General features: G+C 51.0%; 3 protein-coding genes across 11 annotated transcripts in view; 1 reads left to right on the top strand and 2 right to left on the bottom strand.

Annotated features, from left to right (window-relative positions):
* Window positions 1-621: 621 nt before the first annotated feature.
* LOC6501920 (carbonic anhydrase 2) lies at window positions 622-7,000 on the bottom strand. Of its 5 annotated transcripts, XM_001966655.4 has the most exons (7): window positions 6,399-6,477; window positions 6,256-6,331; window positions 5,900-6,186; window positions 2,212-2,640; window positions 1,628-2,148; window positions 1,431-1,567; window positions 622-1,362 (listed from the first exon to the last, which is right to left on the bottom strand). In XM_001966655.4, the coding sequence occupies exons 5-7, from the start codon at window positions 2,100-2,102 to the stop codon at window positions 1,222-1,224; spliced, it is 753 nt and encodes a 250-aa protein (XP_001966691.2). In that variant the 5' UTR covers window positions 2,103-2,148; window positions 2,212-2,640; window positions 5,900-6,186; window positions 6,256-6,331; window positions 6,399-6,477; the 3' UTR covers window positions 622-1,221. The 5 variants fall into 5 exon arrangements, with proteins under 5 accessions (XP_001966691.2, XP_044573480.1, XP_014759669.1 ...); XM_044717545.1 differs by lacking the exons at window positions 5,900-6,186; window positions 6,256-6,331; window positions 6,399-6,477 and adding exons at window positions 3,497-4,577; window positions 4,642-5,319; XM_014904183.3 differs by lacking the exons at window positions 5,900-6,186; window positions 6,256-6,331; window positions 6,399-6,477 and adding an exon at window positions 6,630-7,000 and having other exon boundaries at window positions 2,208-2,640.
* A 1,321-nt stretch (window positions 7,001-8,321) lies between these two features.
* On the top strand, window positions 8,322-11,341 carry LOC6501907. 2 transcript variants are annotated; one of them, XM_032452215.2, is made up of 4 exons: window positions 8,322-8,476; window positions 10,299-10,451; window positions 10,521-10,706; window positions 10,767-11,341. In XM_032452215.2, the coding sequence occupies exons 2-4, from the start codon at window positions 10,335-10,337 to the stop codon at window positions 10,944-10,946; spliced, it is 483 nt and encodes a 160-aa protein (XP_032308106.1). In that variant the 5' UTR covers window positions 8,322-8,476; window positions 10,299-10,334; the 3' UTR covers window positions 10,947-11,341. The 2 variants fall into 2 exon arrangements, with proteins under 2 accessions (XP_032308106.1, XP_001966690.1); XM_001966654.4 differs by having other exon boundaries at window positions 8,323-8,470.
* A 658-nt stretch (window positions 11,342-11,999) lies between these two features.
* The window catches only part of LOC6501919 (death-associated protein kinase related), a 41,316-nt gene continuing 26,459 nt past the window's right edge, over window positions 12,000-26,856 (bottom strand). For 3 of the 4 annotated variants that reach the window (XM_032452424.2, XM_001966653.4, XM_032452425.2), the window contains exons 3-6: window positions 15,984-16,196; window positions 15,691-15,866; window positions 15,310-15,628; window positions 12,000-15,219 (exon numbers count right to left, since the gene is read on the bottom strand). In XM_032452424.2, coding sequence (XP_032308315.1) covers window positions 13,953-15,219; window positions 15,310-15,628; window positions 15,691-15,866; window positions 15,984-16,196 — 1,975 coding nt within the window. In that variant the 3' untranslated portion in view covers window positions 12,000-13,952. Of the gene's footprint in view, window positions 15,220-15,309; window positions 15,629-15,690; window positions 15,867-15,983; window positions 16,197-21,504; window positions 21,525-26,856 lie in introns of those variants that run through there. The other variant, XM_044717458.1, reaches the window with a different exon arrangement.

Consider the following 26,856-nt stretch of genomic DNA (forward strand, 5'->3'; position numbering starts at 1 on the left):
TCGAAGGACATCCGAGTCCTGATTCCAAAAACGCATAGCGTTGCCAGATCGGGCCAGGAATGGCCGAGATATAAGCTATAGAAGGTACACATTTTTCAAAAGCTCATATCTCGGCCATTTCTCAACCGATCTGGCAACGGCGTTGATTTTCGGAATCAGCGTAGCGATGAGCAAATAAATATCGATAGCACCGCTGGCGACATCCTATCGATAGATACTATCTGCGTTTATCAATACTCAATAAAATATCGATAGTACCTCGGGCGATATTCTATCGATAGAAACTGTCGCCGTTTACCAATACTGGAAATCTTCCACCTCTAGCAAGCATTTGGAGTTTTGCAACACTAAATTATGATGGCGGTGAATTTAAAATGTTACTCTCTTTTTTTTTTTTAATATCGTCCTAACCTGCGTTATAATTTTAAACTGGCAGTAGCGGATAACTTTAAAAATAAGGGATTTAAATTTTTTATGTCGAACTACATCCATCTTTCTGTTAGCGCATCGTGGACTTCCATCCTGTTATTTTCCTGTGGAAAGGACTTCCCCTTAACATCTTATTGGATCGAAGCAATGGGATTGGATTATTTTAGGAGTAACCGATTATTATGGTGGGCCAGACTGTAGGAGTTATCAGCGTACTTGTTTATTAGTTACAACTAATCACGAAAAAAATTACACACGAATGGGTAAGAGCTCTTACAAACAATTACGGTTCGATCATCTATAATACATTAAAAAAAATTCAGTTTTGACATAGAAAAGATGTGTACGTGTGTGACTTGCTCTCTCATTCTTATTCATTCTTTTCGCTTTTACCATTTATTTAACTTAAGCTTAAGTGGTAAATTTATGTCTCTTGTAGATGTCTTAAGTAGTTGTGCCCGATATTTCTCTGAAATATTCAATGCAAGGCAACTGCGTGTTCTGACTAAAATGAATTCATACACGTTAACGTATCGTAGCTACTTCGATTATTTGTATAAGTATGAATATATATATTATAATATATATGTATATTAGTTATATATAACCCTATGTACATGAGGCAATTAACAAACGCAGCTGACAGACAACCATAAACAATAGTAGTATGCATGGAGATATAGCTTTTCGTGGGCGGAGAAATCTTGGAGATTGGAATTAGGGGAGCAGGTGCGGGTTGGGGGCAATGGGAAGCGGCGCGGAAGAGGGGGGAATGACCACATGGCAAGCACATCATAACTTGGACTTCGGGTTGGTGTTGCGCGCGAAAAAGATCTCCGGATCCTTGTGGGGGCGTTGGATCTCTCGATAATTGTTGACTATCTTTTTGGATTCGTCTTTGGGACAAGATTGCAAGTTGCGAAATACACTGACCTGGAAAGCAAACAGGAAACAGCAGTTGCTAGTTGGAGTGTGATAGACGGATTAGTTCACACCCTTACCTGACCGCGCGACACGTAGATGGGAGTGCGGTAAATGATCCAGGTGACGCTCTCGAAGTACGGCGCCGTCGTCAAAGATCCTTTGTATGTGTAATAGTGTTTGCTCAACTCCTGCAGTCCAATCCACGATAGGCAATCTATGCAACAATAGCTTAGTATACCCTGCATTGAAACTTTCAGGTGGTAATTTCACTCACCGGAATCCAGTGAAGCACTCGTATGGATCTTCTGCACAATCCGGATGCCCTCGGTGATCTTCTTGAATTCTGGACAGTCCTTCTCGCCGCAGGCTTGGATAAAAAAGGCCACCACGGCCAGGCCGTCTGGCTTGTTCTTGGCCTCGGTGAAGTCCTTGTACTTGGCGTTGTAGTGGACCGCGTGGGCCTCCATCGAGTACTTCATGCCCTCAAGAGTGTGCTCGCACCCGGACTCGTCCGAGTCCGACCAGTGAAAGTGCAGCTGTTCAAACACGTACTTGTTGGTGTCCAGCGCTCCACCGATGATATACGGCTGTTGCTTTCGCTTGCTGAAGGTGACCATCGCGGAGGTACCTGTGTTCTGAACCCGAGCCACGCCCACTGGCTCCCAGTGGCCGTGGTACTCCAGCGGGTCCACATCGTCTATGTGCTCAATTGCACGGTTACTGATCTCGATGGGCGACTGCACAGGCATCGTTTTGCTTCTTGCTGGCTTTGCTTTGGATTTCGATGATCTCCTCCTGCAAGAAAAAAGCATAACATGAGTATTTCATTGCATATTTCCTCAAACCCTACCTACCTACCTTTTTGGTGTGGCTATAAGCTCTATGTGGCCAATCCCAACTCCTCGCACCGTTGTGTAGCTTTAGCACCTTTTTTAGCTTTGGTTTCCTTCCAGTTCCGTCTCCGACCCAATTCCGTTGATTCCTCCGAACTTCTCCACTCCTGCCTACGTTATGTGCGCCGCGTCTAGGTATTTCTTCTTTCTCAGCTTGTAGACACGCCCGCGATCGTCGGCGCTGGCGTCCAAGTGCTCGGCTGGTGACAGCGGCGCAGCTTGCGGCGGCGGCTGTGATGTCGACGTCGTGGTGGCGACTGTTCCGCTGGGCGCTCGCGTCTCGGAAAAGGTCTTAGTGCCGGCGCCTCCAACGAGTGACGCCTGCAACTCCTCCTGGTTGTTCTTCTGGCCTCCGCGGTTGGGTTCAGATCTCCGGATCCAGTCCGGTGTGCACCTGAAAGAAGACGGTTGACACTGATAAGCTCTAGAGTTAAGCCAACAGGAGAATGTTTAGTTTCCTGTCTCGAAAGAAATGAGACAGGGGTCTGCCGTTGGGGGTCAGGAAATCAATTGAAAGAGTCCCACCCCGTGCGATGCACTTCGCCGCTCGTGGAACTGTGTAATTAAAGTACGTTGGCGTTGGCGGAATAATGTCTTTATCGAACTGGATCCTCCCACTTTGTTTACTCTAACCCCGAGTAATTTTCCGCTTAAATATTCTGGCAGCCGGGGTACCTTGTTTGCACTGTGTTCTTCCTCGGCGCAGGCGATTTGCATCGATTGGTTTCCGTTTCACTTCAATTTTTAATAGGCGAAAATGGAAAGTGTTGCGAGCGGAGGTCCTGGGTAATTACCCTTTGATTGGCAGCGGAACTCCTTCGAGAAAGGGCAGCTAGGGTGGAAAGTGGCCTGTCCACGATCTGGCAGAGGGTCAATAGAACAATCATTTGGGGCTTGGCCCAGTTGTGAGAGGAAAACTACTGAAGGTCGCCACGAACTTTGCACGAAAATTCGCAACATAAAAATGACATTGCAATCGCAGCGCAAGTTCAAGACTATATGAATCTTTTAAACCATTTAATTTTGCGAGGGAATTTGCATAATTAGGTAATTAGTTCACAGAGCAAACGCAAATGTTTCATAATCGTACATGGGACTCGAAGGCAGGTGCCGAAGGCGGTAAAGATAAGGCCTCTTAATTTTCACAAGTGCAATCTTAAATTAAATATGACTTCTCGGGGCTTCGGATCACTTAATTGTTTTTCCGACGCATTAACCCCATTCTTACTGGAAACTAACTTCGAACTCACTGGTCACACGGTCGGGTTTATTGCCGGTAGAGTCAAGCGCCGGGCCCAGACGAGAGGGCCATAAACTAAATTATTTTTCTATCGGTTGGGTGCTCGAAGCCAGATTAACACGAGCCCAGTTAAAGATTCCAGGGCACTAGCTCAAATATGATTTTAATTGGCAGTTTTATAATCCAAAATATCAAGTTGCGGATCGGATCAGGGAACGCTGCAAGAGGCAGACGTGTTGGAGCTTATCGCCGATTCGAAATGGAACCGATAGGCGGAGAACTCGGTCTATATATTTACGACAGACATAATGGGGCGAGACTCGAATAACCGACTCGATCATAACGAAAGCATTCCCAGATAAGTTCCGACTCCCAATCGGGACCCCAAAGTTGGGCCACAAACTTGCGGCCATCCGGCAATGACAGGCAATACTATTTATGCATCCATAAAGCGGTGAGCAGAACCGTCCAGAACGTCTTGAGTCAGCAGAGCGGTCTCCAGATCGCATTGGTCATTGGCCTTGTCACCACATACCACATATCGTACATGTATGCGTATTCACATTCGATATCTTATCTTTCGGCACTTTCGTCACTGCCGAAAACCCAGCGTCACAAACATGTGCGGATATATTTTCCTGCCCCTTTAATGCGTCCAAACCCCACTTGATCTTTGCCTCGTTCGAAATCTCCATTCGAAGGTCTGCACTATCGTCCCACATCCATCGCATGGAGTGACCAGCGCGAGTCGATTAGATCCTTTCTTCGCCAATCTTATCCAGGAACCGATGACTGTTGCCTATTTTTGGTGATGTGTCTTGAATCAGTTCCATTGTGGCGCGGAGTTGCACCAATACCGGCGACTTGGCGTTTCCAGTTCCCTCCAGACTAGAAGCACCTGATGTTTGCGAGTCCTTATCTTATCCCAGGCATATATGATGTTTTCGTACTTCTCCGGCATACATTTCCATTTATCTCGAGTTTGTATCATATTCGGTGAGGAACGCCTTTCGGGGATTGTTACTCTCCAGTTGATAGACGCCTCCAAGACTCCTTTGTAATATTGTCCGGGCAGACTGCGCCGCGGCGACCTAAAAATGCAAAGATTAGAAATGGTTTACAGGCCAGTGCAGGTGCACGGAGACAGCTTCTTACCTCTAGCCTCTTACATGGGCCTCCTTATCGCCGTAACCGCTTTATTATCTGCATAAAATTACACAGCTAATGGCGAGCAAACAGCGATTTGTTTATTTATAGACCCTGTATTTGTTATCGTGTGGCGGATTTGCATAGGGCAGAGGACTCTTTTAGCCATTTGTTTCACTTGCTTGATAAGGAGCCGCGCCGGCCGATGGGTGGAAAATTAACGGAGCCGAACTCAAGTGGAGGCCTCAAGTGGGACACGTCACGTCATCTGTGGCCTTCGAGGGCTCAGATCCGGGCGAGGATAAGGGCGGGTCCGGGCCTGGCCGTTCTGCCATTTATGAAACTCCACACAGATATGTATAAACAAAACATGACAATCAGGCCTGTTCCATTATCTGCGTGTGGCTTGCGGTTCCCGAATGAGAGCATGTTACAAATTAATTTCCGATACTGACGAATCCCAGCGAATGTCTCCAATGTGCTACCAATGTCCGTCCATTGTCCCCCTGCAAGTGCTCATCTAATCGCGATCGTGTCGAACGGAAACATCAGCACTTTCATTAGGGGCTGGTGGATTATCGGAGCAGCCGATGGAGATCCAACGCCGCATCTGGGCCCCGACTGGGCTCTGGAATCCACGCAGTCAGCAAGTCTCCGCCGCTACTGGTGGCCGTGGTGGGGAAGGGCACGCCGAGCTACTTGTTGTTTACCTGCTACTTGTGTATGCGGGGTGTAGTACAAAATGCCCGCTATAAATAATTGTGGTTAAGTAATTGCATTGACCGATGGCTCGAATGGGCAAACAAGCAAACACAACACCTCGCTGCACTGAGCGAAACCGCCGGAGCTTCGGCATTATAGATTATGGGAGTTGGTGGATTCATATATCAGCTAATGGCTTGTCTTAGTGCTGGCTTGTCAGCACAGTGGTTCCTGACAGGCAGCCCCTATGACCTCACCCATCCATCTAGCGGGCTATCCAGCTGTCCATCCAACTAGCGTTATATATGGCCCAGTCAACGCTGACGAGGTGTCAGTAGGGAGCAGGAGAAGGAGCAGGAGCAGTAGCCGGAACTGAACGAGCAACAGGAGCAGCTCCTACTTAGCGACCGAATAACAAACAACCTAACGACCCCAAGGCGGAGTGCGCCTTCTGTACACATGTTGAGTTCCCCAACTCAACGGCTAAGGAAACGTACCCGAAATGCAGGACAGAGATTTTTCTGCCCCTGGGAATGCATCAATTTGAATCCCTTGCTTAGCTCACCATAATACGCGTGTTTCGGGCGGTCCCCAACAGATGGAGCTAAAGTGGCTTTATCTTGACAACCTGGGCTCTGCCATTGTGACCATTTAGGCCCAGTTTCGGTTATTGGCAACTGTCACGCGACCATCGGCGCCTACGCGATGGACTCTCTCTCGGCAGGGTATTCACAAAGTTAGTTAGTCACAGCAGCAGCTGTTTTTTGTTGTTTTCGTGCAGCGCTGGAGGCGAGAGAAGCAGGAGAGAAGCCGAAGCAGAAACTGAAGCACAAACTGAAACTGAAACTGAAACTGAAAGAGGCGAAAAATGAAGCAAATCAATAAAATATATTTTTGCTCCAAGTGCAGGGTCACCCATACATAGCCATGACCTTCACACACAGACAGGCCAAAGGGGGAGGTGCGAGAGCGCAGTTCACGTGAGAGCGTTGCAGGGCTGGGGGAGCGAAAGGGAGGATGATAAATTGATGATTACGGGAATAGACAACATTTTTTAATCAGACCGTTAGCTATCCCTGTCTCTCCCTTGGCGCTCCAGTGGTTTTTTTCAGTGTTCTTGCTCATTAATTTGCATTTTTTTTCCTAAGTGGCCGGCATTATTGTTGTTTTTTTTTTTGTTTGTTTTTTTCCATTGCCGCGACAGACATTTTTAATAATTGTTGCCCACACACACGCGCGAACACAAAAAAAAAATGAGATGATTTTGGGAGAGTATTCGTCTTCGAAAACATTACCTGTTGAATTTCTCGGTTCCCCGAACGCAACTGTTTTGCTCAGAATTGTTGCTTCCTAGTATCAATACCTAGCCAAGACAATTAGCGGCGTTCGGCGGCAATTATTTATGCGCAGCTCTTGACATTGACACGCGTACTGTCCTCTGAAATTTGCATTTCTCCGCAAAACATACAAACTAGCATTTGGCACAACAAGAAAAATTTAGACGTCCGTTACTAATAAACATGCAATTTCGCGATACTCTGGCTCCGATTCCGAACTAGGCACCCTTTTCAACACTGTTGTTTAGTTCAGACGTGGGCACCGATTCTGATATTGTAAATAGGTTCGCAATAAGGTATTTTTTGTAACTATTGTTTGGTATGGAACTCATTCGATACAATACTGCCTTTTTCAACACTAGATTTAATGGCAAATATCGCTTAAGTATCTACTATCGATATAATGCTACATGTTTAAGCACTAAAACTATCGGCTCACAATTGCGTTTTGAAACTTATCGCTTTTTTGTCGCAGCTAAATCGATATATGTATATGGGCGCGCATCCTTGAATTATTTTAAAAAATATAATATACACATTAACTAATTCTATAAATTAAAATGGTGTTATAAAAGTATTTTGGTAAGTAATTTTTTAGGCTCATTTAGCGTTTAAAGTCAGAACCAACACACGCAATCGCTCTGCCTTTTACAGTTGATTTTTCCAAAATGAATTCCGCCATTTGCCTTTTCGCGCGTCGTCCCGCCAAGTTAATCTTTGCAACTTGATGAGATTTCTGTTGTTTTTAGAAGCCTGATGTTATTTAAGCGTCCAGTGATATCAATCCGATGTTGTTTGCATTGTTTTGTAATTATTACGCACCCAAATGGTGTTTTTTATTTGCATTCCATGAGTTGGTGTGCCTTAATAATAGCATTGATAAAGGCCATTTATATGATGACTGCCTGTTACTGACGGCGCGGAGAGCTTCTCGGTCAGCGTGTTTTCCTTGGACTAGCGCCGCATTACTCATCGAGTGCCTCGTAAATCGAGAAAGCAAGTGTTGGCTGCCTTTTGAGACATTTTAATAATCTCGCTTCTGTTCTCAGCTTCGATCTGGAATCGCATCGCAACCTTGGAGGAATCACTGTGCAGCGGGACCCACTCCCAATCTCTCTCACCTTCACCTACTGCCGCGACGACTGTCAGCGCAGGCAGAGCAGCGGTGTGAGTCAGAAGGAAACTTTCAACGGGTCCGAATCAATTGCTACTATCTTTCTAATCGAAATGGAGCTGTTAAGGGGAATGGCCCGGGGCCAGACTGGACTTGAGCCTTGCGAAAATATTAAGGTGGGCGACCTGGGGGCCGGCTGCCTCGTATCCGATGATATCATGACGTCATGGTCCCACCTAGTAATGCCGCGGCGCACTCGCTCCAGCACTGGCGTGTCTACCAGGCGATTCGTTGACCGCCACTGAGCACAACTTGTTGTGCCGCCGGCTTGCGTGGGAAAGCATACCCTGTAAAGCAGTTCAGCTGTCTGGATATCCGTAAGACCAGAAGGTCTTAGGCGTTGAAAGCCCCAACTGTGGCCGGAGCATTGCTGGTCTAGTGTTTGTAAGCCTTCTGCTACCTCTTGTTTTGTTTTGCCAGTTGCGCTACTGCCTCTGCCGCCGTCGACTGAGACAGTGACTGAAGCGACGGCAGCTGCCGAAAAGCAAACGCAGAGCGTTTTTCAGTTTCGGTTTCAGTTGATTTTTCAACGTGAGCGCGCCGAGACGCATAAGTAGAAACTCGCTAGAACCAAAACCAGTCCGAGATACATACGTTGGCAGAATCCTACGCCGAATTTGAAAAAGTAAGAGTAAGATCCACACCGACAGCAAGATATATAAATTTCGTTGAAATATATACCTATTCGTATATGTATCTAGGTTTTTTTTATTTTTGTTTTGTTTAATATTTTGGCAGTGTGAGAATTTAATTTCGGGACTTGTGGGCGCGGCTTCGGTTAGCCCCCCAGTGCTACTCAACTTTTACTGTTTTGTTTGTCATTGCTGCATTATTTTGTATTCGCCAGCAGCTACGCGGCGATGATATCACTTCGATTGGCCAAAAATGCGAGGCGAGTCGGAGTGCCGAGCTCCCTCTGCCGTGTTTTGTTTGCCAAGTGCAGTGGACTTGGAAGGCATTGCTGGTTCTTATCAGAAAGTACTCCACCGATTGCGGTATCCACCAATTTAAGTACACAAATGATTGATTTTTTTCCGCTCCGTTCCTAAAGAGTGGCAAGAGCACTGCTCATTTTCAAATTGCTTACATTTTTGAACACTTCCCTTTGTCTGGAGGAATGTAGTATTCGCCCTTCCCTTCCACATAAAAATTATTGAAAATATGCAGATCGTTTCTGTATGGGCACGTTTCGGGGAACATAGGATATGTATGTAAATGTAGCTGCTGGTGGCACCACAACCTGTTGATTAATTCAGTTAGCATGGATTTCTGGGGCATGATATCATACCCCCGGTCCGGGCTGTGCTTCAGTCCAGTAGTCTTCCCCAGACGATATCCGCTGCCTAATCACCATACGTTTTGTTTTCAAAACTGTTGCACATGGTTCTTTTGTGTTTTTGTTTTGTGTTTTGATTCGGTTCCAGTTCCAGTTCCAGTTTTAGTTTCGTCGGCTGTGGAATGTCGGGTCCAAACAGCCTTCCCCCACCCTTGGTCTTGGGCGTACCACTTCTGTGAATTTTAATGAGCACTATCACATCATCGCCAAGATCGTCATTGCCACCAGGGTCTGTCTGTAAGCAGTTGCGTCACTCTCCGGATGGCGTCATCGTTTTCATTACTGCGTAGCCGATGGGTGAATCAACAGGAGAGGAACAGGAGGAAAGGGCGGGGTTCAGCTAGCGTTCTTAGTCACTCTATCGCTTCCAGTCCCCTCGGTTAGGGAACTAAAGGAATAGCACCACTTCTGCGCATCTAGTCCAGGCCATTCTGTGCAATCCAACAGTTCTGCGCCAGCCCCACCCACGACATCTGTCCGATGAGTGTGCCCCAGTTCCATTCCTTGGCCTTTTCCCAGCTTTTTGCAACCAACAAAAGGCAGCAGACCATCGAGGTCGTGACGTCACCGATTAAATTCTCTATATATTCCTTGGAAACCTACATATGTACATACACCCGCGGTGTATATGCGAGATATATATTCGCATGTGCGTTCGCCGATTCCTGATGACTGGCGGGTGGGGCCACGCAGCCGAACGGGGGTGGGAATGGGAGGGGTGGCCGTCAAGTAAATAGATTTTCCGATGCTGATGCTTCAATAACGCTTCGGCTTGGCGCTTTTTTCCTGCCCAGATCCGCTGGCTCGCGAGGCCGGCATTGAAAACAATTTTAAAATTAGACAAAAACCAAAAATCCAAAACACAAACAGCAACGAACTGATGGCCAAAAATACACAAATCCCTGTATACAAACTCGCAGCGAGGTGTGGGTGAGTGCCGATCGGTGGGCGTGGCAAGGGCGTTCGATCTGAAACAGCTGGCCAAAACGCAATGTCCAGAATGCAAAAATTACAGTTTGTGGGTCATTTAAGAAGCCTCTGCAAGTGCACTACTAGTATACATATGTTGTTGGTCTCCCACCCCAGTATCCGATTCTCACATTACCCTCCCTTGCAGTAATCCTCCGAAGGAAACCACCGAACACCTACCAAGATGTCTCACTCAGTGACGATCACCCGCACCACCACCAGCACCACTAACACCTCCTACATTGTCCTGAACACGGGCTATCTGAAGTCCTTCCCGGGGATCCTCAAGCTGTTCGAACTGGTAAGTGAAACCCTTGGCGGTGAGCTTTGCAGCATTTCTAATCCAATTTCGAACTCCCGCTTCATGCAGATCATCGGAGCAGCTGTTGTGGGAATCCTAGCGTACAACTATGAGGACTACCGCCGCAACTTCAACCACCAGCAGGACCTGTTCCACTTCCTGATGGCCACAACCTTCATGATAGGGACGTTCTGTCTACTCCTCGCCTGTCTCACCTCGCTGAGCACCGGAGGCATTATTGCCAAGACGATTTATGTACGTTCTAGTCGATAGCTTAATGAAACTGTACTCACCCTTCTGTTGACCCTTCTTCAGGAGCTGATCTACCACAGCGTGGCTGCCATCCTGCTGCTGGCCTCCTCCATTGTGCTGCTCCTCAGACTGCGCGACGTCAAGCACGACGGCTATATGGCGGCTGGAGTCCTTGGCCTGGTGAACGCCGTTCTGTACTTCATCAGCGCCTTCCTGGCCCACCGCTCCTACCGCGGCATCTAGGCGCTCCACTTCCAATCTCCATCCAAACTGAACCAAACCAAACCAACCACCTACCACCACCCACTCAGCGAGTCAGAAATCGGGCAAGTGGTGTCTGCAATCTCATAGCATTTGTTCTTCCCACAAGGAGAAGCCGCACAAGGGAGGCGAGCGAGAACTCTATCCAGGAGTAAGGATCGTGGAGCCGGAAGCAATTATAGTTACGTAGTGGGAGCAGAGAAATATTTGTTGTACTGTGAAACGTTCTTTGGTCGCTAGTTGCACTTACTCTTACTTATAGTGATCTGAATCATTTTTTGTCTTATTCTTTTATACCAAACAGATTGTATTCATGTATTCGAATAACGATGTGTCGCTATATGTTTTTCTATAAATATATCGTCAATTCTGAATAACTTTTTATTTTTGAAGTTTATTGCGGCTTTTTTGGTGTTGCAACACTGTTGCAGAAGCACTTTCCAAGCTATTTACAGTTATGTATTAACAATGTCCATCGGCACGTACTACGTGCGTCTGCGCCGAGATTTCGATTTCTACTTTCGTTCGATTTTCGCCTGCGCGCCGAGCCGAAGTACCGGGCGCTCAGAAACACACAGCCGACTGCCAGAGAGCCAGTAACTTTGCTCACGGACACGTGACTTCATTGAAGTTGTCGGGGGGGAGGGGGGGGTTGTAGAAGAGGAGAACAATGATGGCCGCTCACAGTCGTTGGCCAATGGGAAGCCAGAGTTTTGCAAGTACCGTTATGGGGATCTGAGCGAGAGAAAAGTGGGATAGCCAAGACACAAACCAAAGGGAGTCAAAATTTGTGGAGGTTTTAGGCAAGGGGGGTGGGGAAACGAGATAAAATCCACCTCCTGCTGATTTCTGCGCGCCTGGTGCTCCTGGTAGTTTTTCATATGAAACTTTTGCGATTTGGTCGGTCGCTCGGCCCGCCTGGCTCGTGACGTCATCGTGCAGAGACAGCGATGAGAGCGAAAATCTCTGAATTTTCGCATTAAATATTGAATAAATTGCAATAAGTGTAATAAAATAACAAGTAACAAGTGTAAATATTTAATTTTTGTCGTTTTATTGAATATATTTTAAATTAGTTAGCTATAAAATAATTTCTTTATAATGTAGAATATAATATGCATCTTTGTCTTCTCATTGAATTAGATTTTCTAAACACAAAATCGATTAGAATTACTAAAAATTAAAAACACATTCCTCAACTCTTACGTCCAGCTTATTAACCTTGTTTTTATATTTTATTTGTTTCACGGTCGCAGTTTCTCCTTGCAGTACGGGGCTGCACTGCATTTAACTACTAATGTACAGATATATTAAACACATAACTGTGATTTAGGTGTATTAAAAAAAATAATAGTATTAAGAGAAGTACACGCAAGTATTAAGTATAAAAGAAAAGGTAATCGATTGCGATAAATTAAGCTCTCTCCTTTAACAATTAACTGACCCTCCTCGAAACGTTTGCCTAATAAATACACTCGCATCGAAGCTCTAAAATACGATTACTGATAATGGGGTAAAAAAAAAGAATTAAACGTAATTCAATAAGCTGCTGCTGCTGCTGCTAGCTAGCTGGCCGACCTCTGCACGACCCTCCACAGTATGCACTCTCTGCATAGTGCTCGTGCTGGAAATATATACAAAACCGACTCAACGAGGTGGACTGGGGGTGGTTGGGGCGGACGGGATGGGGCGGAATAGGTGCAGGAACAGGAACAGGAACAGGAACAGGACGTGGGGCTCTAACGATGACAACTAGTACTACTACAATGCGTGGTTCCTAGGCATCCTAACATTTATGCAACGATTGAACGATTGAACGATTGAACACACAGACACACGATTAACAATTTTGCTTGGCTTTAACATTCTCTAAACTCTTCTAGGCGAACGAACGAACGAACGAACAACTTGTATATGCTTATGATTGACCTCCTGATTGATGCTGATGCACAGGTGTTGGCTGACAGAGTGGGTAGACTGATTGATTACGACTAACGAACACTCCATGCCTGCAAGCAAATGGCGGAACGGATGCGGCCGACGTGGCGCGCATCCTATCGCTGGGACAGATCCCCATTCGTTTTTGGTACATGTATAGTAATATATGCTATGAATATGTTTAAAAGTGTACATACGTAGGCATATAGATAATGTATAACTAGTATAATTAATGCTAGGCCAGGCGGTCCTGGGCCGAATTGACATTTCTTCCTTTATGTATATATGTAAATATTCGTTGAAACAATAAACTATGCTTCTGTTCAGCTCGTCTGTTCAGTTACGTTCTGTTCACTTCCTCGCTTCACTCTTCATGCTCCTTGCGTTTTGCTCTTCGCATAACAAACATATGGGCTATATGATATGTCTACCGAAAGTCCGACGAAGCCGGCTCGACTCTATAACTTTTCAGATCTGTTCCTACTTCTCAATTTTGCCATTACGGCCGCAGTACAAGGTTTCATTTTTCATTTTAATCTAGATTTAGGCATTCCTCTCCTTCCTGGTCTCATCTCCTCATCTCATCTCCTACGTGTGTGGGTGTGGGTGTGTTTGTGTGTGTGGTGGGTAAGGGATATCCCTGATCCTCGGGGATCCTCGATGTGGCTCCCATGCTGGCGAAGATGTCAAGGCCGTCTGACATTAACTAAATACTAACTATGCTCAAATATAAATCAACGCGTCCTCCTCCTCCTGCTCGTTTCGCTTCCAGCTCCAGCTCCAGTTCCACTTCTCCATCCAGCTCCATCTCCTCCTGCAGCACCACCGCTCGTTCCAGTCGCTCCTTATTCGCTCCACCAACCGGCTCCTGCTCCTCCAGTCATCCTCCAGCCGACCTTCCTCCCGCCTAGTGATCCTGCAGCTAGGTGACCCACTTCTCCAGTGGACGGCGCCCGGCGGCGAGGTCCCCCCCTCCGCCGGCAGTTACATGCAGCACAGGAAGCGGTGAAAGAAACTCTTGGCGTTGCGGCTCGCCCGGCTGGCCCTTAGCTAACAGATGATACCCTGGTCCAGACTCATGTTGTTGGTGGCGGCCACGGCGGCTGCGTTCTTCGCCGCGATCACCACGTGGTGGTGGTGGTGGTGATGATGGTGCATGTGGTGGTGGTGCAGATGGTGAGCAGATGCAGCGCTAGCGCCGCCCGCCGCTTTTCCCGAACTACTGCTGTTCGAGGTGGCTGTGGCAGATACAGATGCTGAAGCAGATGCAGATGGTGGTGCAGATGTGGCAGTGGTGCTGCTGGCATTGCTGTTAGCATTGCTCATCAGGTGGCTGGCGAGCGCCGGTGTAGTGCCCAGGCGCTGGCTGTGGATCAGCAAGGCGGCCGTGCTGCCGGAGGAGCTGGTGGGACTGCTGCCCGGACTGGGACTCGGGTTTCCGTTCGAGTGCAGAGCCTGCGACGGCTGCTTCTTGTTGACCACCGTCAGGGGCTCGGAGGCCCGCCGGATGGTAATCATTCGGGTGGCTGCCGTCGTCGGCGTTGTGGGCGAGACTGGCGCGGCTCCTCCGCTCCGGCGGCCTCCCGTCACCGATCCCGTCGAGTCCTCCAGTTGAAACTTTTTCACCAGGGCCTTCACCGACGTGGCCGACCTGTGGGATTCCCCCGTAGGTGTCTTGCGGATCACCTTTGGTGTAGTGGGAGCATCCGGAAAGAGTGTCAGGGTGGCTGCCACCACTGTAGCGTCCTCGATGCCGTTGGAGCTGCCTAGCTGGATTGTGGCGACTGGCTTCTTTACGAACGTGGCTGTGAAGGTGTTTTCCTTGTCCGAGTCCGAGGCCCGGCGAGTAGGCGTCACGATTTGGGTGGGCTTCTGGGTGCTTCCGTGCCCGAAGGTGTGGATCGCAGTAGTGGTCTCGCAGCTGGGGCTGCTCAGCAGCTTGCTGGTGGCGATCGGGATCTTGGAGATGCTGCCGCTGCTGTTCGCCCGGTAGTGGCCGTTGTGCGTCGGCTTGCTGGCAATGCTGGGCTTCGGCGAGAGCGATCCCAGCGTCTGGGTGGCAGCGGGAGGGGTATGTTGCTGTGCCTGTGACTGTGTCTGCGGCTCCTTTATCGGTTCCTGAGCTGCTGGCTCTTTCTCCGCCTCAACCGGGACTCCCACTACCACTTCTTCTTCCTCCTCCTCTTCCTCCACGTCCTCCACATCGTCCTCCTCCTCCTCGGCGTCGCTTTGGGGCTGGAGGAAAATGGTCCTGTCCAGGGAGCAGTCGTCCTTCAGCCAGACGTGCTCCAGGCAGCCGGCGGCACTCATGCGATCGCTGGAAGATAAACAGATTAGTATGTTGCAACAAATGAGGTTAAACGATGGAAAAATCTTAATCTTCCCATGATCCCGGTCAGTTTCTCACTTTGGCTTAATTCGCAATGCGCGACGGATAAAGTCGATGGCCACCGGGGAGACGCCGCCGAAGAGGTTGCTCGGAAAGGTGAGGGCGCACTGCGAGATGTTGAGGAAGGTCTCCTGCTTGGTGTCGCCGCCGAAGGGCGAGAAGCCGGAGAGCAGGACGTAGGTTAGCACTCCCACCGACCAAATATCCGTCAGAAGGGAGAGGGGTTCGTACTGGAGCACCTCGGGAGCCACGTAGTCGGGGGTTCCGGCCATTTCCCGCACATTTATTCCCTCGCACACGACCCGCGAGATCCCAAAGTCACACAGTTTGAGGCCATCTGCCAAGTGAACAGAAAATTAAGGATTAGTCTGCTGAGGCGGGTGTTCCATTCGAACTCACCTTCTATGCGCTCGCCGGCGAGCAGGATGTTCTGAGGCTTGAGGTCCAGGTGGGCGATGGAGCGGTCGTGCAGGAACTTGAGCGCCTTGAGTACCTCGCGCATGCAGTGGCGGGCCTGGACTTCGGTCAGGCACTCCTCGTTGTCCAGAATCGTCTGCAGCTCGCCACCAGTGGCCCTGAAAGGTGAAAATTCGCGGTTATTTTCTTCTGGATCGTAGGATATGTGAATGGAGGCAGTGCGCCCAAAGGAAGGGGGCGCTGCTCCAGTACCGGGTGTCGGAACGAAGACTTACAGCTCCAGGAGCAGTGCTGTGTCGGAGCGCGTCTCGTGGACCGCGTTGAGGTTGACGATGTTGTGCTCTCCCGCGCAGAGCATGAGGACCGCGATCTCGTGCTTGATCTCCTTGTCGCTGCTCTGCGCCCGGCGTCGGCGCTTCAGGAACTTCGCTGCGAAGTGGGAGCCCGTGTTCTTGTGAACGGCGCGGCGCACGGCGGCGAATTTGCCCCTGCAAGCGAGAAGAGGGGAGAGGTATATTAGTGAATGAGTTGATGTGAACAGAGCGGATGTGGATTGGGATGTGGACGGCGCGGAGCCGCTCAGCCCACACAGCGCGAATCAGAAGGCGATGGTTTCTAGCATTCAATGAGGCGAGTTGCCAAGCCGCTCTACTCCTGCTTGAGGCACACGCGAAGAACCGAACACCCCACTTTCAACACCCATTCAGCGAGTGCCTCCAGTGGCCATGCCGCCCAATAAACCGAAATTCTGGCAAACCCCATTCAAGTTTTTTCGAGTGCACCAAATGGAATAAAATGTGACTCAACTCAACGCCTTTTGACAAAGTACGTGCCATAATGAAGCAATTGCGCTTCCGGCAACAAGCCAGCAACCGAAACACGGCAGCACCACTGCCAACAACAAGTACAGGAGCCGAGAGCCAAGAGCCGTGGCCAGAAGCGGCTGGGAAAAGAAGCATTGGTGACAGCGCTGGCATACCAAATAGTTGCCCAGCTGCTCCTGCACTGCTCGCGTCTCCCGACCACTCCGGAACCCGTCTTTTTCTTCCCTATCAGCTCGTTCTCCTCCACGAAGACCCCGATCACGCAATTCCGACCACTTGAACGCCGTCAGAATGGCAAAAAGGGACTTCAATCCACTGCTAGGAATCAATCTTTGGATACTCTAGCCCCGAAAGCCTAAAGTATTCTTCTTCTGCTGAAATCTGGCAGAACCTTTTTCTGCTGCTACTTGCTAGGACTCAAGCTCTGGATACTCCGAGCTTCAATGACAATCATCGGAAGAATCGATAATCGATTGTCTTCGCATCTGTCATGTGCCTATTTCTCTTCCCCAAATCGACCATCGATCCGATTAGATGCCAGATTTAATGGCACTTTTGTTCTCCATCGGGGACAACGATCGCCGTTTAGCTAATGAACCCGACTCCAGAAGGGGGTTGCCCATCAATAATGAGCTCCGCGCGACTGTCGCGGCTTCAATGGACTGGTTCTCTAATTGTCCCCCTCCTCCGCTGCCACCGTCTGGAGCACCCCTTCTCTCCTGCTCCGACTCCGACACTGACAGCGGATGGAGGCCAACGACAAACACTGACTTGGACTGGGCTGCTCCTGTCTTTCTCTGTGGCCACCCCTCCCCCCAGTGACATGTGTCTGGTCGGGAGTGTGTGCTTTGGTTTCTGCGTACTTGTTTCCCGCCGTGCAGACAGCCCCGGCTGGAGGAGGCTACCGTGCCTAGCATTTGGGCCAGGCGAGCAGCCACTTGCACGCCAGCAGAAATGCGACATCGTCTGGCGGCTTTGCATCATAATGCACAGTTGTTCCGCCATTGAGTGGAATTGTTTAGAGCCTGCAGCCGCGCTCTGGTCTACTTGGCCAGGTACAGGAGGAAGCCTGGTCAAAACTGACACAGATCCAGCAGGGGACTCTGCTGCCCACTTTCCAGGGATTCCAGGGTATTGGAGCCGTCGTTCCGCCTGCTCTGACCCTTTTTTTCGCCATAAATTTAAATTAAATTACGATTTTTGCACTCCTTCCCGCCCTCCGCCCTCAGCTCGCTGCTCCCCGGCCTCCGGTCGCTGATCACGAACCACAACAGCAACTAAAAGCACATCGCCTAATTGGGCAAGGTCTTCTCAGATCGTAATAAAGTTATTGCCCTCTCTGCTGTATTTATTTTATCATTTTGGAATTCCATCTGCTCCGCCGTTTCTGCTTCTGCTTCTGTTTTTTACTCGTTTTGCGCTCCTACCTGGCTGACCGTTACGTAAGACGGCGAGAGGAAAGAGTCATGCCTCGGAATGACTGGTACTGGTGCTGGTGCTGGTGGTGGATGGTGGACTGGAGCTGGGATGGATTGTGTTTGGTTTACAGTTTCGATCAGAGACGACAAGTTCCCCAGGGGGGCGGTGGGGAGGGAGCTGCGTGGGCGTGGAATTCTTGGGCCGTTAAGTGTCAGCTCTGGGCGGTTAAATGAACTCTAAAGGTCGCTCGGCACGATGAGCCGCCTGGGTATCGGAAAGGGGTATCGGAAAGCCGTAGCCGAGTTCATGGTTGATCGGCGGCTGAGAAGCGAGCTACTGGCCCACGCAGCTCCCCTGCCCTTTCGGCCGGCCGAAACCGCTCGACAAGAGCCGAAAGTGCACTGGAAAAAACCAGCAGCCGAGCATACCGCTCCGATCGAATTTGATTTAGCTTTTGGCTCTCAGAATGCCAGATAATTAACGCTTTATGGAGTTGGCCAAAAGCGAGTGTGAATTTTGTTGGATGTGAAGTGGATTTGGCGAAGCTTCTAAAATTGGTCAGCTTTGGCCGCTTTTTCCGCTGCTTTTTGGCCTGATCGCATCAAATGATCGTCAATCGATCGCATCTACATACATGGCGTATCAGACCCTCCCCTCGCCTCAAGCCGCCAGCATCCCCGCTCCCAGCCCAGTACCCATTAATCGCTGACGCACACGAGGCGGCTCATGATCCACCAAAGACGACAACCTGGAGACACTGAGAACACTCGAAACTCTGAAACAAAGAGCCAAATAAGGTGGCGTTTTAAAACGCGCACAAAACGCGGCGCGTGCACGTGTCGAGATAATACGCGGCTTCTCCGGGCCGTTCTGCGAGGGGCTTTCGAATGGCTGGAGCTCTGGAGCTGCGCAGTATTCACATTGCCCTTTTCCAGTCATTTGCCGCACCACTGGGCGACTGGAAAAGGCAACGGCATTACCGAAAAGTTTGTTTTGGATTTGAAGATTTCGCAGGCGACGAGCGATCCGCCGCAATTGTAAACAAGATGTGATTTGTGTGCGGGATCCGCTGCCAGAAGAGCTGGTTCCGAGGAGGTCGATGTGGCCGCCCAGATCCAGGCCCGCTCCCCCGTCGTCCTGCCCACAAACCACCCGGAGATGTGCAAGTACGGCGCTTTGGCTCAAGAGTGCTCTGCGACCTGGCCCGTTCCCTGACTCTTTGTTTTCTTGCCCAATTAGAGGCATGAGCCGCAGGCCAGCACGGGAGTGGGGAAGCGACCCGCACTGTGCCGTGCTTCTCGCTTTCCCAGACCAGATTGCTGGTGGTCTGGTTCCCCAGTTCCCTACAGCCAGTTCTAGCCGCTTGTTTACGCATTCCCCGATCGAGCGTGTTGGTTTAGTTTTCGGGTTAGTTTATGCGATTACGCAAATCAGAACACCATTTCGGAAAGCCCCTAACTGGGTCGAAGGCAAAGGCAGAGGGAGCCAGGCCATCCCCGCCGTAGATCCGACTCTGAACAGATTTTCGAAACAAAGGTCGAATGCAAATCGCACTGGGAACTGAGCAACAACATGAGGCATGTGTATACTCCCCCGCACTAGCCGGGCTAATTCGAATGCTGATTCTGATTCTGATTCTGAATCCGATTCCCATTCCGACTCTAATGGGACGCCGAACAATGTCACCCGCATTTGTGAGCTAATTTGCAATTGCAAGCATCGCGTTCGCGTTCGCATTCGGATTCTACATCTCTAACAAGGTGTAAATTGCTAAATTGCCAGGCGGGTGCTGTTTGTTCTGGCCAAAAGGTTAGCCGGTTAGCCAAAAGCGGCGCAGTGCGGCTGACTGACTGAGTCTGAAGGTTTCGATTCAAGTGCCTTGCTTTCAGGCCTTCCCGTTAGCACTAATCGAACAGTGCACTGGCGGGTTCAGCAGTGCCTCCATCCGGCGGCCCCCTGCCCCGGCGATGCAGTCCCAGGGAGTCTGGCCAGAACGCACTTACAGCGGCCAAAACGGTTCAGGTAAGCCCTCCCCTCTCGCTCTCCGAGTCACTACAATAACATTTCGCAAGCTGCATTTTTCGACGGCCCAAGAATTTGCACTTCCTCTGCTTGCGCCTTCGACGTTTTCTCCTCGCTGCTGCCTTTGATGGCCTGGGCCCAAAGTGCATCCAAGTTGCCTCCAAGTGCTGTTGTTGTTCTTGATGTTGTTGCTGCTGAGGCTGGGGCTGGGGCTGGATGGATGCTTTTAGCACGCTGCGGCGAAAGAGGGAGAGGGAGCGCAGACGAGGGCAGAACGAGAGGAGGCGAGTGCAATGAACCGGGAGTAGAGTGCAGGGAAGTGGAGTGCAAAATGGAGTCATCAGAGCCCATCACAGCCCGTCACATCAGCCGCATCCTCGATCCGCATTCCCCATTCCCCATCTCTCTCTCCATCGCAGCCCCCACCCCTCGAGTGTTTCCATTTTCGTCTGCATTTGCGTCAGGCCAACTAATAGTTTCTTTTATTTGAGTTTCTGCCCGTTTTCTGACCAAGTGTTTGAAAGGTGACTAACAAGACAAGAGACACTCGTGCACTGGCAGAAACTGTTGGTGGTTTTGGGGCAGAAGCTCCGTACAGTGCCTGCAGGAGCTCCGGGCTATCAGTTCTTAGCAGCCAGGGCGGTGCACTGCCCCGTGGAGCACCTGGCCCAGAGGCACGAACCAGGAGGGCTCTCTGCAAGGGGTCAGAGACCATGCCATGCCCAACAAGCCCTGAGGGCAGGCGCCTTTTGTGACGCCCAGAGTGGGCTGGAGTAGGCAGCATTTGGCCAAAATCTGCATTTTTTACGACACCAAGTACCGCTGCCATCCATCCCACACCTGCGAACTGCTGCTCACCCATGATTCATGCGTCTATCGCGATCTCGAAGAGAACCACAATCAAACCCAGAGCCAAAGACGGCAAAGTGTCTTTCATTCATGGCTTTTGTCCATAACTCATTCCTATCCATTCGGCTTCCCGCTCGGCCAACTCTGCCCGCGCCTGAACGAATCACAAATCAGAAATCAGAAATCAGAAATCAGAAATGTGAAGCCCACTTCAGGGGACTCGCATTCGAATACGCTTCCATTGTGAGGTGATTATGATATTGCGGGCTGTGTGTGGCTGCCGCCTGCTTTTCGTCGAGAGCACTTTCCAATTTGCAAATTGACATCAATAATTTCCGTTAAATGTGCCAATTGTTAATGCGTCTTAGAGCCGCGGCGGAGCTGCGATTTTTTCGACGCTCGCTGTCCATTTTTGGTCGGCTTAAAATCGAGTGACGGCAAGCGGCAAAAAACGCAAACGCAAACGCGCTCGAACCGCGTGGGCGTCGCGCGCGCTTTGTTTTTAATTGTGGACAAATTTGGTCAGAGCTTAGCGCTTGGCAGCGGCGAGCGAGGGTGGGGGAGCTGTGCCTGAGTCCGGCCAAGGACTTGTCTGTGGCTCCTCGAGGCCCCTCCCCGCCCCTGATTTGCATCTTCCGCGCGACCCTTGATTCCCGGCGTTAAGTGTGTTCCCATCGCTTACTTCATTCATTCCATTTCCGTTTCAATTAGGCGGTGTCAAGCACCCTGCGAGGTTCCGTCAACTCGGACAGGTTCACAAAGGCCTGCAGCTTGGAGGCGAGTGTCCTGGTAGGCTGCGTTCCTTTCAACGGCGGCTTGTTTTGTTTCTGCCTGCATCGTGTTTGTTTTTCCACGTTTGTTTATCTCCGCCGGGCGAAGAGGCTCTGCCTTCGCCCAGAGCACTTGACATTATTACGAGCGGCTTACGGGCACACTCTCCCGCAAAACTCATATCCATATGCAGATTCGCACAAAGGCGGCCCGTAGGTGGGGCCACAGTGGGCCGGAGAGGCTGCAGCCCGCGTCCAAATGGTGGGTAATGCGAGTCAGCGGCCTCTGTCCCATTCGCACATTATACTCATGTTCCGCACCGCCGGCACCCACGGTTCCGGCGCAGTATCCTTCTCCGGCACATCCGCATTCATTTCCGCCCCTCACCCACTTCCCACTTCCCACCGCCCCTGCAGCGTGCATTCTGTGAGTCAGTCAGTCAAGTGGGTGGCGGGGCAAGGCCATTGACACCCCGCCACCCACTCAGGAGCCTGGAAGTGTGTCAGGCTCGTTAGCTAGTTGGTTTTCGAGGATTTGGGGACTAGGCAGGACTGGCTGCGCCTTTCACTCCCCCGTCGAATGCGATTTCCACTCGCAGCACTTTCGAGCGGCTCTGATTACGATACATAGCCCAGCACCGTGCCACTGGCGACTGGCCGCTGCAGCTGCCCGCTCGCGGGCCTCTTTTCGCTTTTGGCTCCAATTGACTCGAGCTGGCTGCTGGCCCGCAGCCCGCGTGGCTGTTGTTATCCTTGAGCTGCCAGTCGCGGCGCTTTATTTGTTTTTGTGTCTGCCTCGACTGTGATTGGCTGGCCAGTGATAAGACGCATTCCTCGAGTTCTCTGGAGCCGGGCTGCTGGATCGCCGATCTGCAGACATATTGACGTGTCTGGCAACTGCGAGGGAACGACTTCCAGGGCCTTCAGGCGGGATGTGGCGAGCATTAGGATCGGGAATAAGCCAGCGGTGCAGAGGCCCTTCGTAGGACCGCCGCGCTCTATCTGCGGCTCTATCTTCTGGCCGGAGAAGTCTGCTTGTTGGACACGTAAAACGCGACTCCGAGTCTCTGCGGAGGAGATAGCGCGAAGAGCTCGAAACACGCAACTGGCTGCGCAGACCGCGGGTGTGCGGTGCACATACACTGATGTGGCGCACTGTACGTGTCATCGGCGAAATCAAGGCCGCTGGAGGCCGCGCAAAGAGCGACTTCTACTCGCCCGCACGAATACCCTTGCTGGGGGTATTGTGTTTCACCAAGAATTTGTATTATTCCCCTCCCTGGCGCCCTGCCCTGGCTCTCTGCGGGCTTACTCCAGTTCAGTTCCGATTCGCAGCTACGACCTTGGGCCGTTGGACTTGATGGGTGTATCTGGCAGCGCTGCGACTCGGAGTCAGAAGTGATGCTTGCCGGGCACTCGCTCCTCCACTCCCTCGGCCTCGACAACATTATTTATTTTCCTTTCGGCTAGGCCCCTCACGCCTCGAGTCCCGCTTGTTATTGCTGCCGTTCCGATAAGGCGGATGTTGATGCGGCTCGCAGGAGATGAGCCACCGACGGTCGACCGGGAGGAGTGCGAAAGAGACAGCCCCGCCGGGCGGGGTAGCGGGAGGCGACTTTTGCATGCGGGGCACAGCGAGGGATGGGAGCTTCTTGGGAAACCCAACTGGCAGCAGCCACAAATTATGATTTCGTGTTTAATTGCTGCCTCCCCGCCGCTCCACACATGCGGCATGGGACACATGCCTCTTGCCATCCCCTCCCCGGCGCCCTGCCCCTCCTCCTCCGGCAGCTGCCGCCGAAGGCTGAACTCCGGGCTGTGTTGTTTCTTTAAGCCGCTTAAGAGGTTACATAAAGTCGGAATCGAGACTCAATGAAGGGCGGGCGAGGCAGCGGAGTATGTGGGGCGGCGTGTCATGGCAGCAATTTGGACTAACGGCCCGGCTAGCTGGTTGTCAGGCTAGTCCGGGCTTTAGTTCCAAACCAGTTGGCCGACCCGCAGAGGGCTTCTCGGAAGAGTCTTGCCCAAGTTCCAGAACGCAGTCAGGCACAGTTTCTTTGGCGGCGTGATTCATTTTCGTACATGGCTTTTACCGCTCTTGCATGCCTCTTGTTTGGATTTCGGGTTTGAGGCCATGGGCAGGGGCAGGGGCAGGGGCAGGGGCAGGGGCAGGGGGGTTAATAAAAATAAGTCGGCTAAGTCAACACTCTGGCTTGGCCCTTGACCTCCTCCACTGCTCAGTCCTCAATTGCAGCTTGACGCATTTTCAGGCTTTTGGTTTTCTGGCTTTCTGGCTTTCTGGCTCTCTGGCTCTGGGCTTCGGGCCTTTCCCTTTGCTTTTTGGCTGTCACTTCCCGCCCGCCCCCTCCGGGCGAGCGAGCCAGCCCGCTGTCATTAATACTTTGACTTTGGCCTTTTGTGGTTAACATTATCCAAACAAAACGCTTTGGCACCCACAAAAATACGAGAGCTAGGCACAGCAACACACACGGCACACACCACACAGCACACAGCACACGAAAAAGACTGCAGTTGATTGACAGAATTGGGACGACAACAAACTCCTACAACAACAGAGCGTTTGAATTCTGCATGCGTGAAACCCAGCGAAGCGTTAAAGTTCAAAGCGTTAAGTTACACGACGCTGTGGGAGGGGGGCCGGGGCAGGAGGTGGCCAGGGGCAAGGGGCAGCGCGCAAGGGTGCCTTGGTTTTGACTTTGATGCAATAACGTGGCCACAACCACACTCTTGGCCCAGCTACTCGCTGCCCCTAGTCTTGGGGTACTTTTGTTGCGTAATTTGCAGTCCCCTTCTTCGACTAACGGGTAACCAGCGATCCAGCCCCTTCTCCCACTCGACCTGGTCCCATTTGAAGGATGATTCATGGACCAAGAACGCTTCACCTTCTGCTGCTGCTCTTTCGCGTTCCTCTTCTGTCGGCAGCCTTCGTGGAAGACGCGTCTTCCCCCGGACGCTTCTCCCAACCAGCAGGCAGCCGCGAATGAGTCACAAGTCCACGGGTCCACTAAATCACGGCCAGAGGCAGGGGCGGCATGGAGTCACAGGAACCTCTGGCTGATCCCAGAAGGATCTGAGGCCCCAGCGGTCGCCCCCGGACCCACCTGGAGACCGGATCCGCTTAGATTGGTCTTCGTTCGCCCCAGACTCGCTCTCTACAGAATGCCAGTCAATTATGCTAATTTCCCCCGCTCTGCCCCTCGCCACTACACTTTTCTCCCCTGCTTTTCTCAAGAGCTCTTATTTTCCCCATGCCACGGCATTTCTCTGGGAAAAAGTGGAAATGTTTTCACACATGAATGCGAATGCATTTTCTGTCAGGGGCGGGGGCTTAGGAGGACCGATGGGGGAGTGGAAAAGTGCGGGGGTCGGGCGAGGGCAGGCGGCATGGGGTATGAGGCATGAGGCAAGAGGCAGGAGAGGTTCCAACTGGCAGCAGTAGCAGCCATTGAAAGTTTTCCATCAGCCGGCAAGGCAGGCGACTGGAGGGAAACTCGTTTCCAGTTGCAGACCTCAGACTGCAGAGTGCGGCGGCTGGAGCCAAATTGTGGGAAATTTCATGGAACGCTTGTGGCCGGGGAGTCCCAGGGGGCGAGTGCGCAGTGGCATAAATGAAATACAAAAGCCCGACTTTACAGAGTGAATTAAAGTCTCCAAATTCTTGGCATGCAAGGGAGTCGTTCTGAACTGGTTCCCCGCGACTCCTCAAGGGTTCTCACGTATCTCGGGCTCCCATTTGTTTAATGCTCAGGCCCAGGCCCAGGCCCAGTCCCCCCAATAGCGTGACTCGGAGTCTTCAATCCGGAGCTAAATCCAGGCTAGAATTACAAAGAAGATTGAACCATTGGCGGAGTTCGTAGAAAGCGGGAAATAGCTGAAGAATTCCTCCTCCCTGTAGAAGCCTCTGCCAGATTCCGCAGTGCACCGCCACAAAAGCTACCTTCTTGGCCAGTTCGGGTCTCATAGCACCCCCACAACAACGTGATTGATGACCGCCCACCGCAGTCTCGGATCAGTGCTATTGATTATTCCAGGCAGCCTCACGGGCTGAATATACCCATTGCAGCGAGGAGTCTCGCGTCCAAAGAGTGACTTCAGAGCCAGCACTGTCGGTTTCTTCGGCGCTATAAATAATATTGCAACTCGGCGGTGGCCCCTCGCAAACTTGGCCCACTGGCCGCCAAGGCGGAGTCGCAAATTAAAACGGAAAACGGAGAAATGGAAATGGAAATGAAAATGGAATAAAGAGCTGCCACACTCGGCTCAAATTTGATTGGGGAATCGCAGGCAGAAATAATCGAACCGAAGTGCAGACACGCAAGCGGTCCGCTGCTTTCTGCCAAGTGAAAGAAAAAGTTGAACAGAAACGAACAGAGTCTGCCTCGCATGTGAGCCGGAAAACGCTCCCCCGGGGGAAAACTGAGGGGTGCTGGGTGCTGGCCCCCAAAAGCAGAAGAGCTCTCGCTGGAACCACTCGGGCCAACGACTATTGCTCGATAAAGAGCCATGGAAGAGGCGAGTCTCTTATCGCGGCGAGTGGAGAATTAGACGGTCCAGTGGGGAGCACACGAAGAATAATTTCCAGATTACGGATATCGGAGTTCTATGGCATGATAAGCGGAATTCTTCGGCAGATATGCGAAGAGCGCACAGTCCACGGCGTGCCTCGAGAGCTCTGTGCCCTGGGTCTTGCACTCGCTTCGATTGCCGTTTTGAATCTCGGATCTGTCTAGCCCATAATATTCCAGAGATGGCGCTACATCTGATTCGGAGCGCTGTCAGGGCCTTTACTGCATTTAGTTTTACTTTTTAGTCGTGTCGCCACACCCTGCGTGTGCAAAATAAACAATTAATTGGCAATTAATTATTTTTATAACTCTTTAGCAGTTTCGCGTGTGTGAGAATATTTTTAATTTTACGAGGCGAGGTGAGTCCGAAAGGAAGTCCACAGGCGGAAAAAATGGAAACCGAAAGCATCCCCGATCATAATGGGCTGCGGGCCAGCGCGGACCGGGCGAGTGAGTCCCAGCGCAAATATTTTTGCTGAGTTTTGCTTCAGCTCTTCTGTTGGCCAGAAAATGGGTCAAACATGTGACGCTCCGCGGCTGCAGTTGCAGCTTTTACTTTACAGGTTTGCGAGCAGGAGGAGCAGAAGAACCGGCTGCCCCAGAGGCGACGCGGGGCCGCCAGGGAGGCGCTGCAGACGGAGAGCGAGAGGAGCGACGGCCAAGTAAAAGTGAGTTTCG

Source organism: Drosophila ananassae, chromosome XR (genome assembly GCF_017639315.1).
Source record: "Drosophila ananassae strain 14024-0371.13 chromosome XR, ASM1763931v2, whole genome shotgun sequence".
Taxonomy (NCBI): domain Eukaryota; kingdom Metazoa; phylum Arthropoda; class Insecta; order Diptera; family Drosophilidae; genus Drosophila; species Drosophila ananassae.

What these genes read in the sequence shown, in the direction of transcription:
- LOC6501907 (XM_032452215.2), top strand. Translation starts at nt 10,335, where the DNA reads ATGTCTCACTCAGTGACGATCACCCGCACCACCACCAGCACCACTAAC. An exon ending in TCCTCAAGCTGTTCGAACTG is followed by an intron (nt 10,452 to 10,520) that starts GTAAGTGAAACC and finishes CGCTTCATGCAG; the next exon opens with ATCATCGGAGCAGCTGTTGT. An exon ending in TTATTGCCAAGACGATTTAT is followed by an intron (nt 10,707 to 10,766) that starts GTACGTTCTAGT and finishes ACCCTTCTTCAG; the next exon opens with GAGCTGATCTACCACAGCGT.
- LOC6501920 (XM_014904183.3), bottom strand. Translation starts at nt 2,102, where the DNA reads ATGCCTGTGCAGTCGCCCATCGAGATCAGTAACCGTGCAATTGAGCAC. An exon ending in GAGTGCTTCACTGGATTCCG is followed by an intron (nt 1,568 to 1,627) that starts GTGAGTGAAATT and finishes ATTGTTGCATAG; the next exon opens with ATTGCCTATCGTGGATTGGA. An exon ending in TCTACGTGTCGCGCGGTCAG is followed by an intron (nt 1,363 to 1,430) that starts GTAAGGGTGTGA and finishes TTTGCTTTCCAG; the next exon opens with GTCAGTGTATTTCGCAACTT.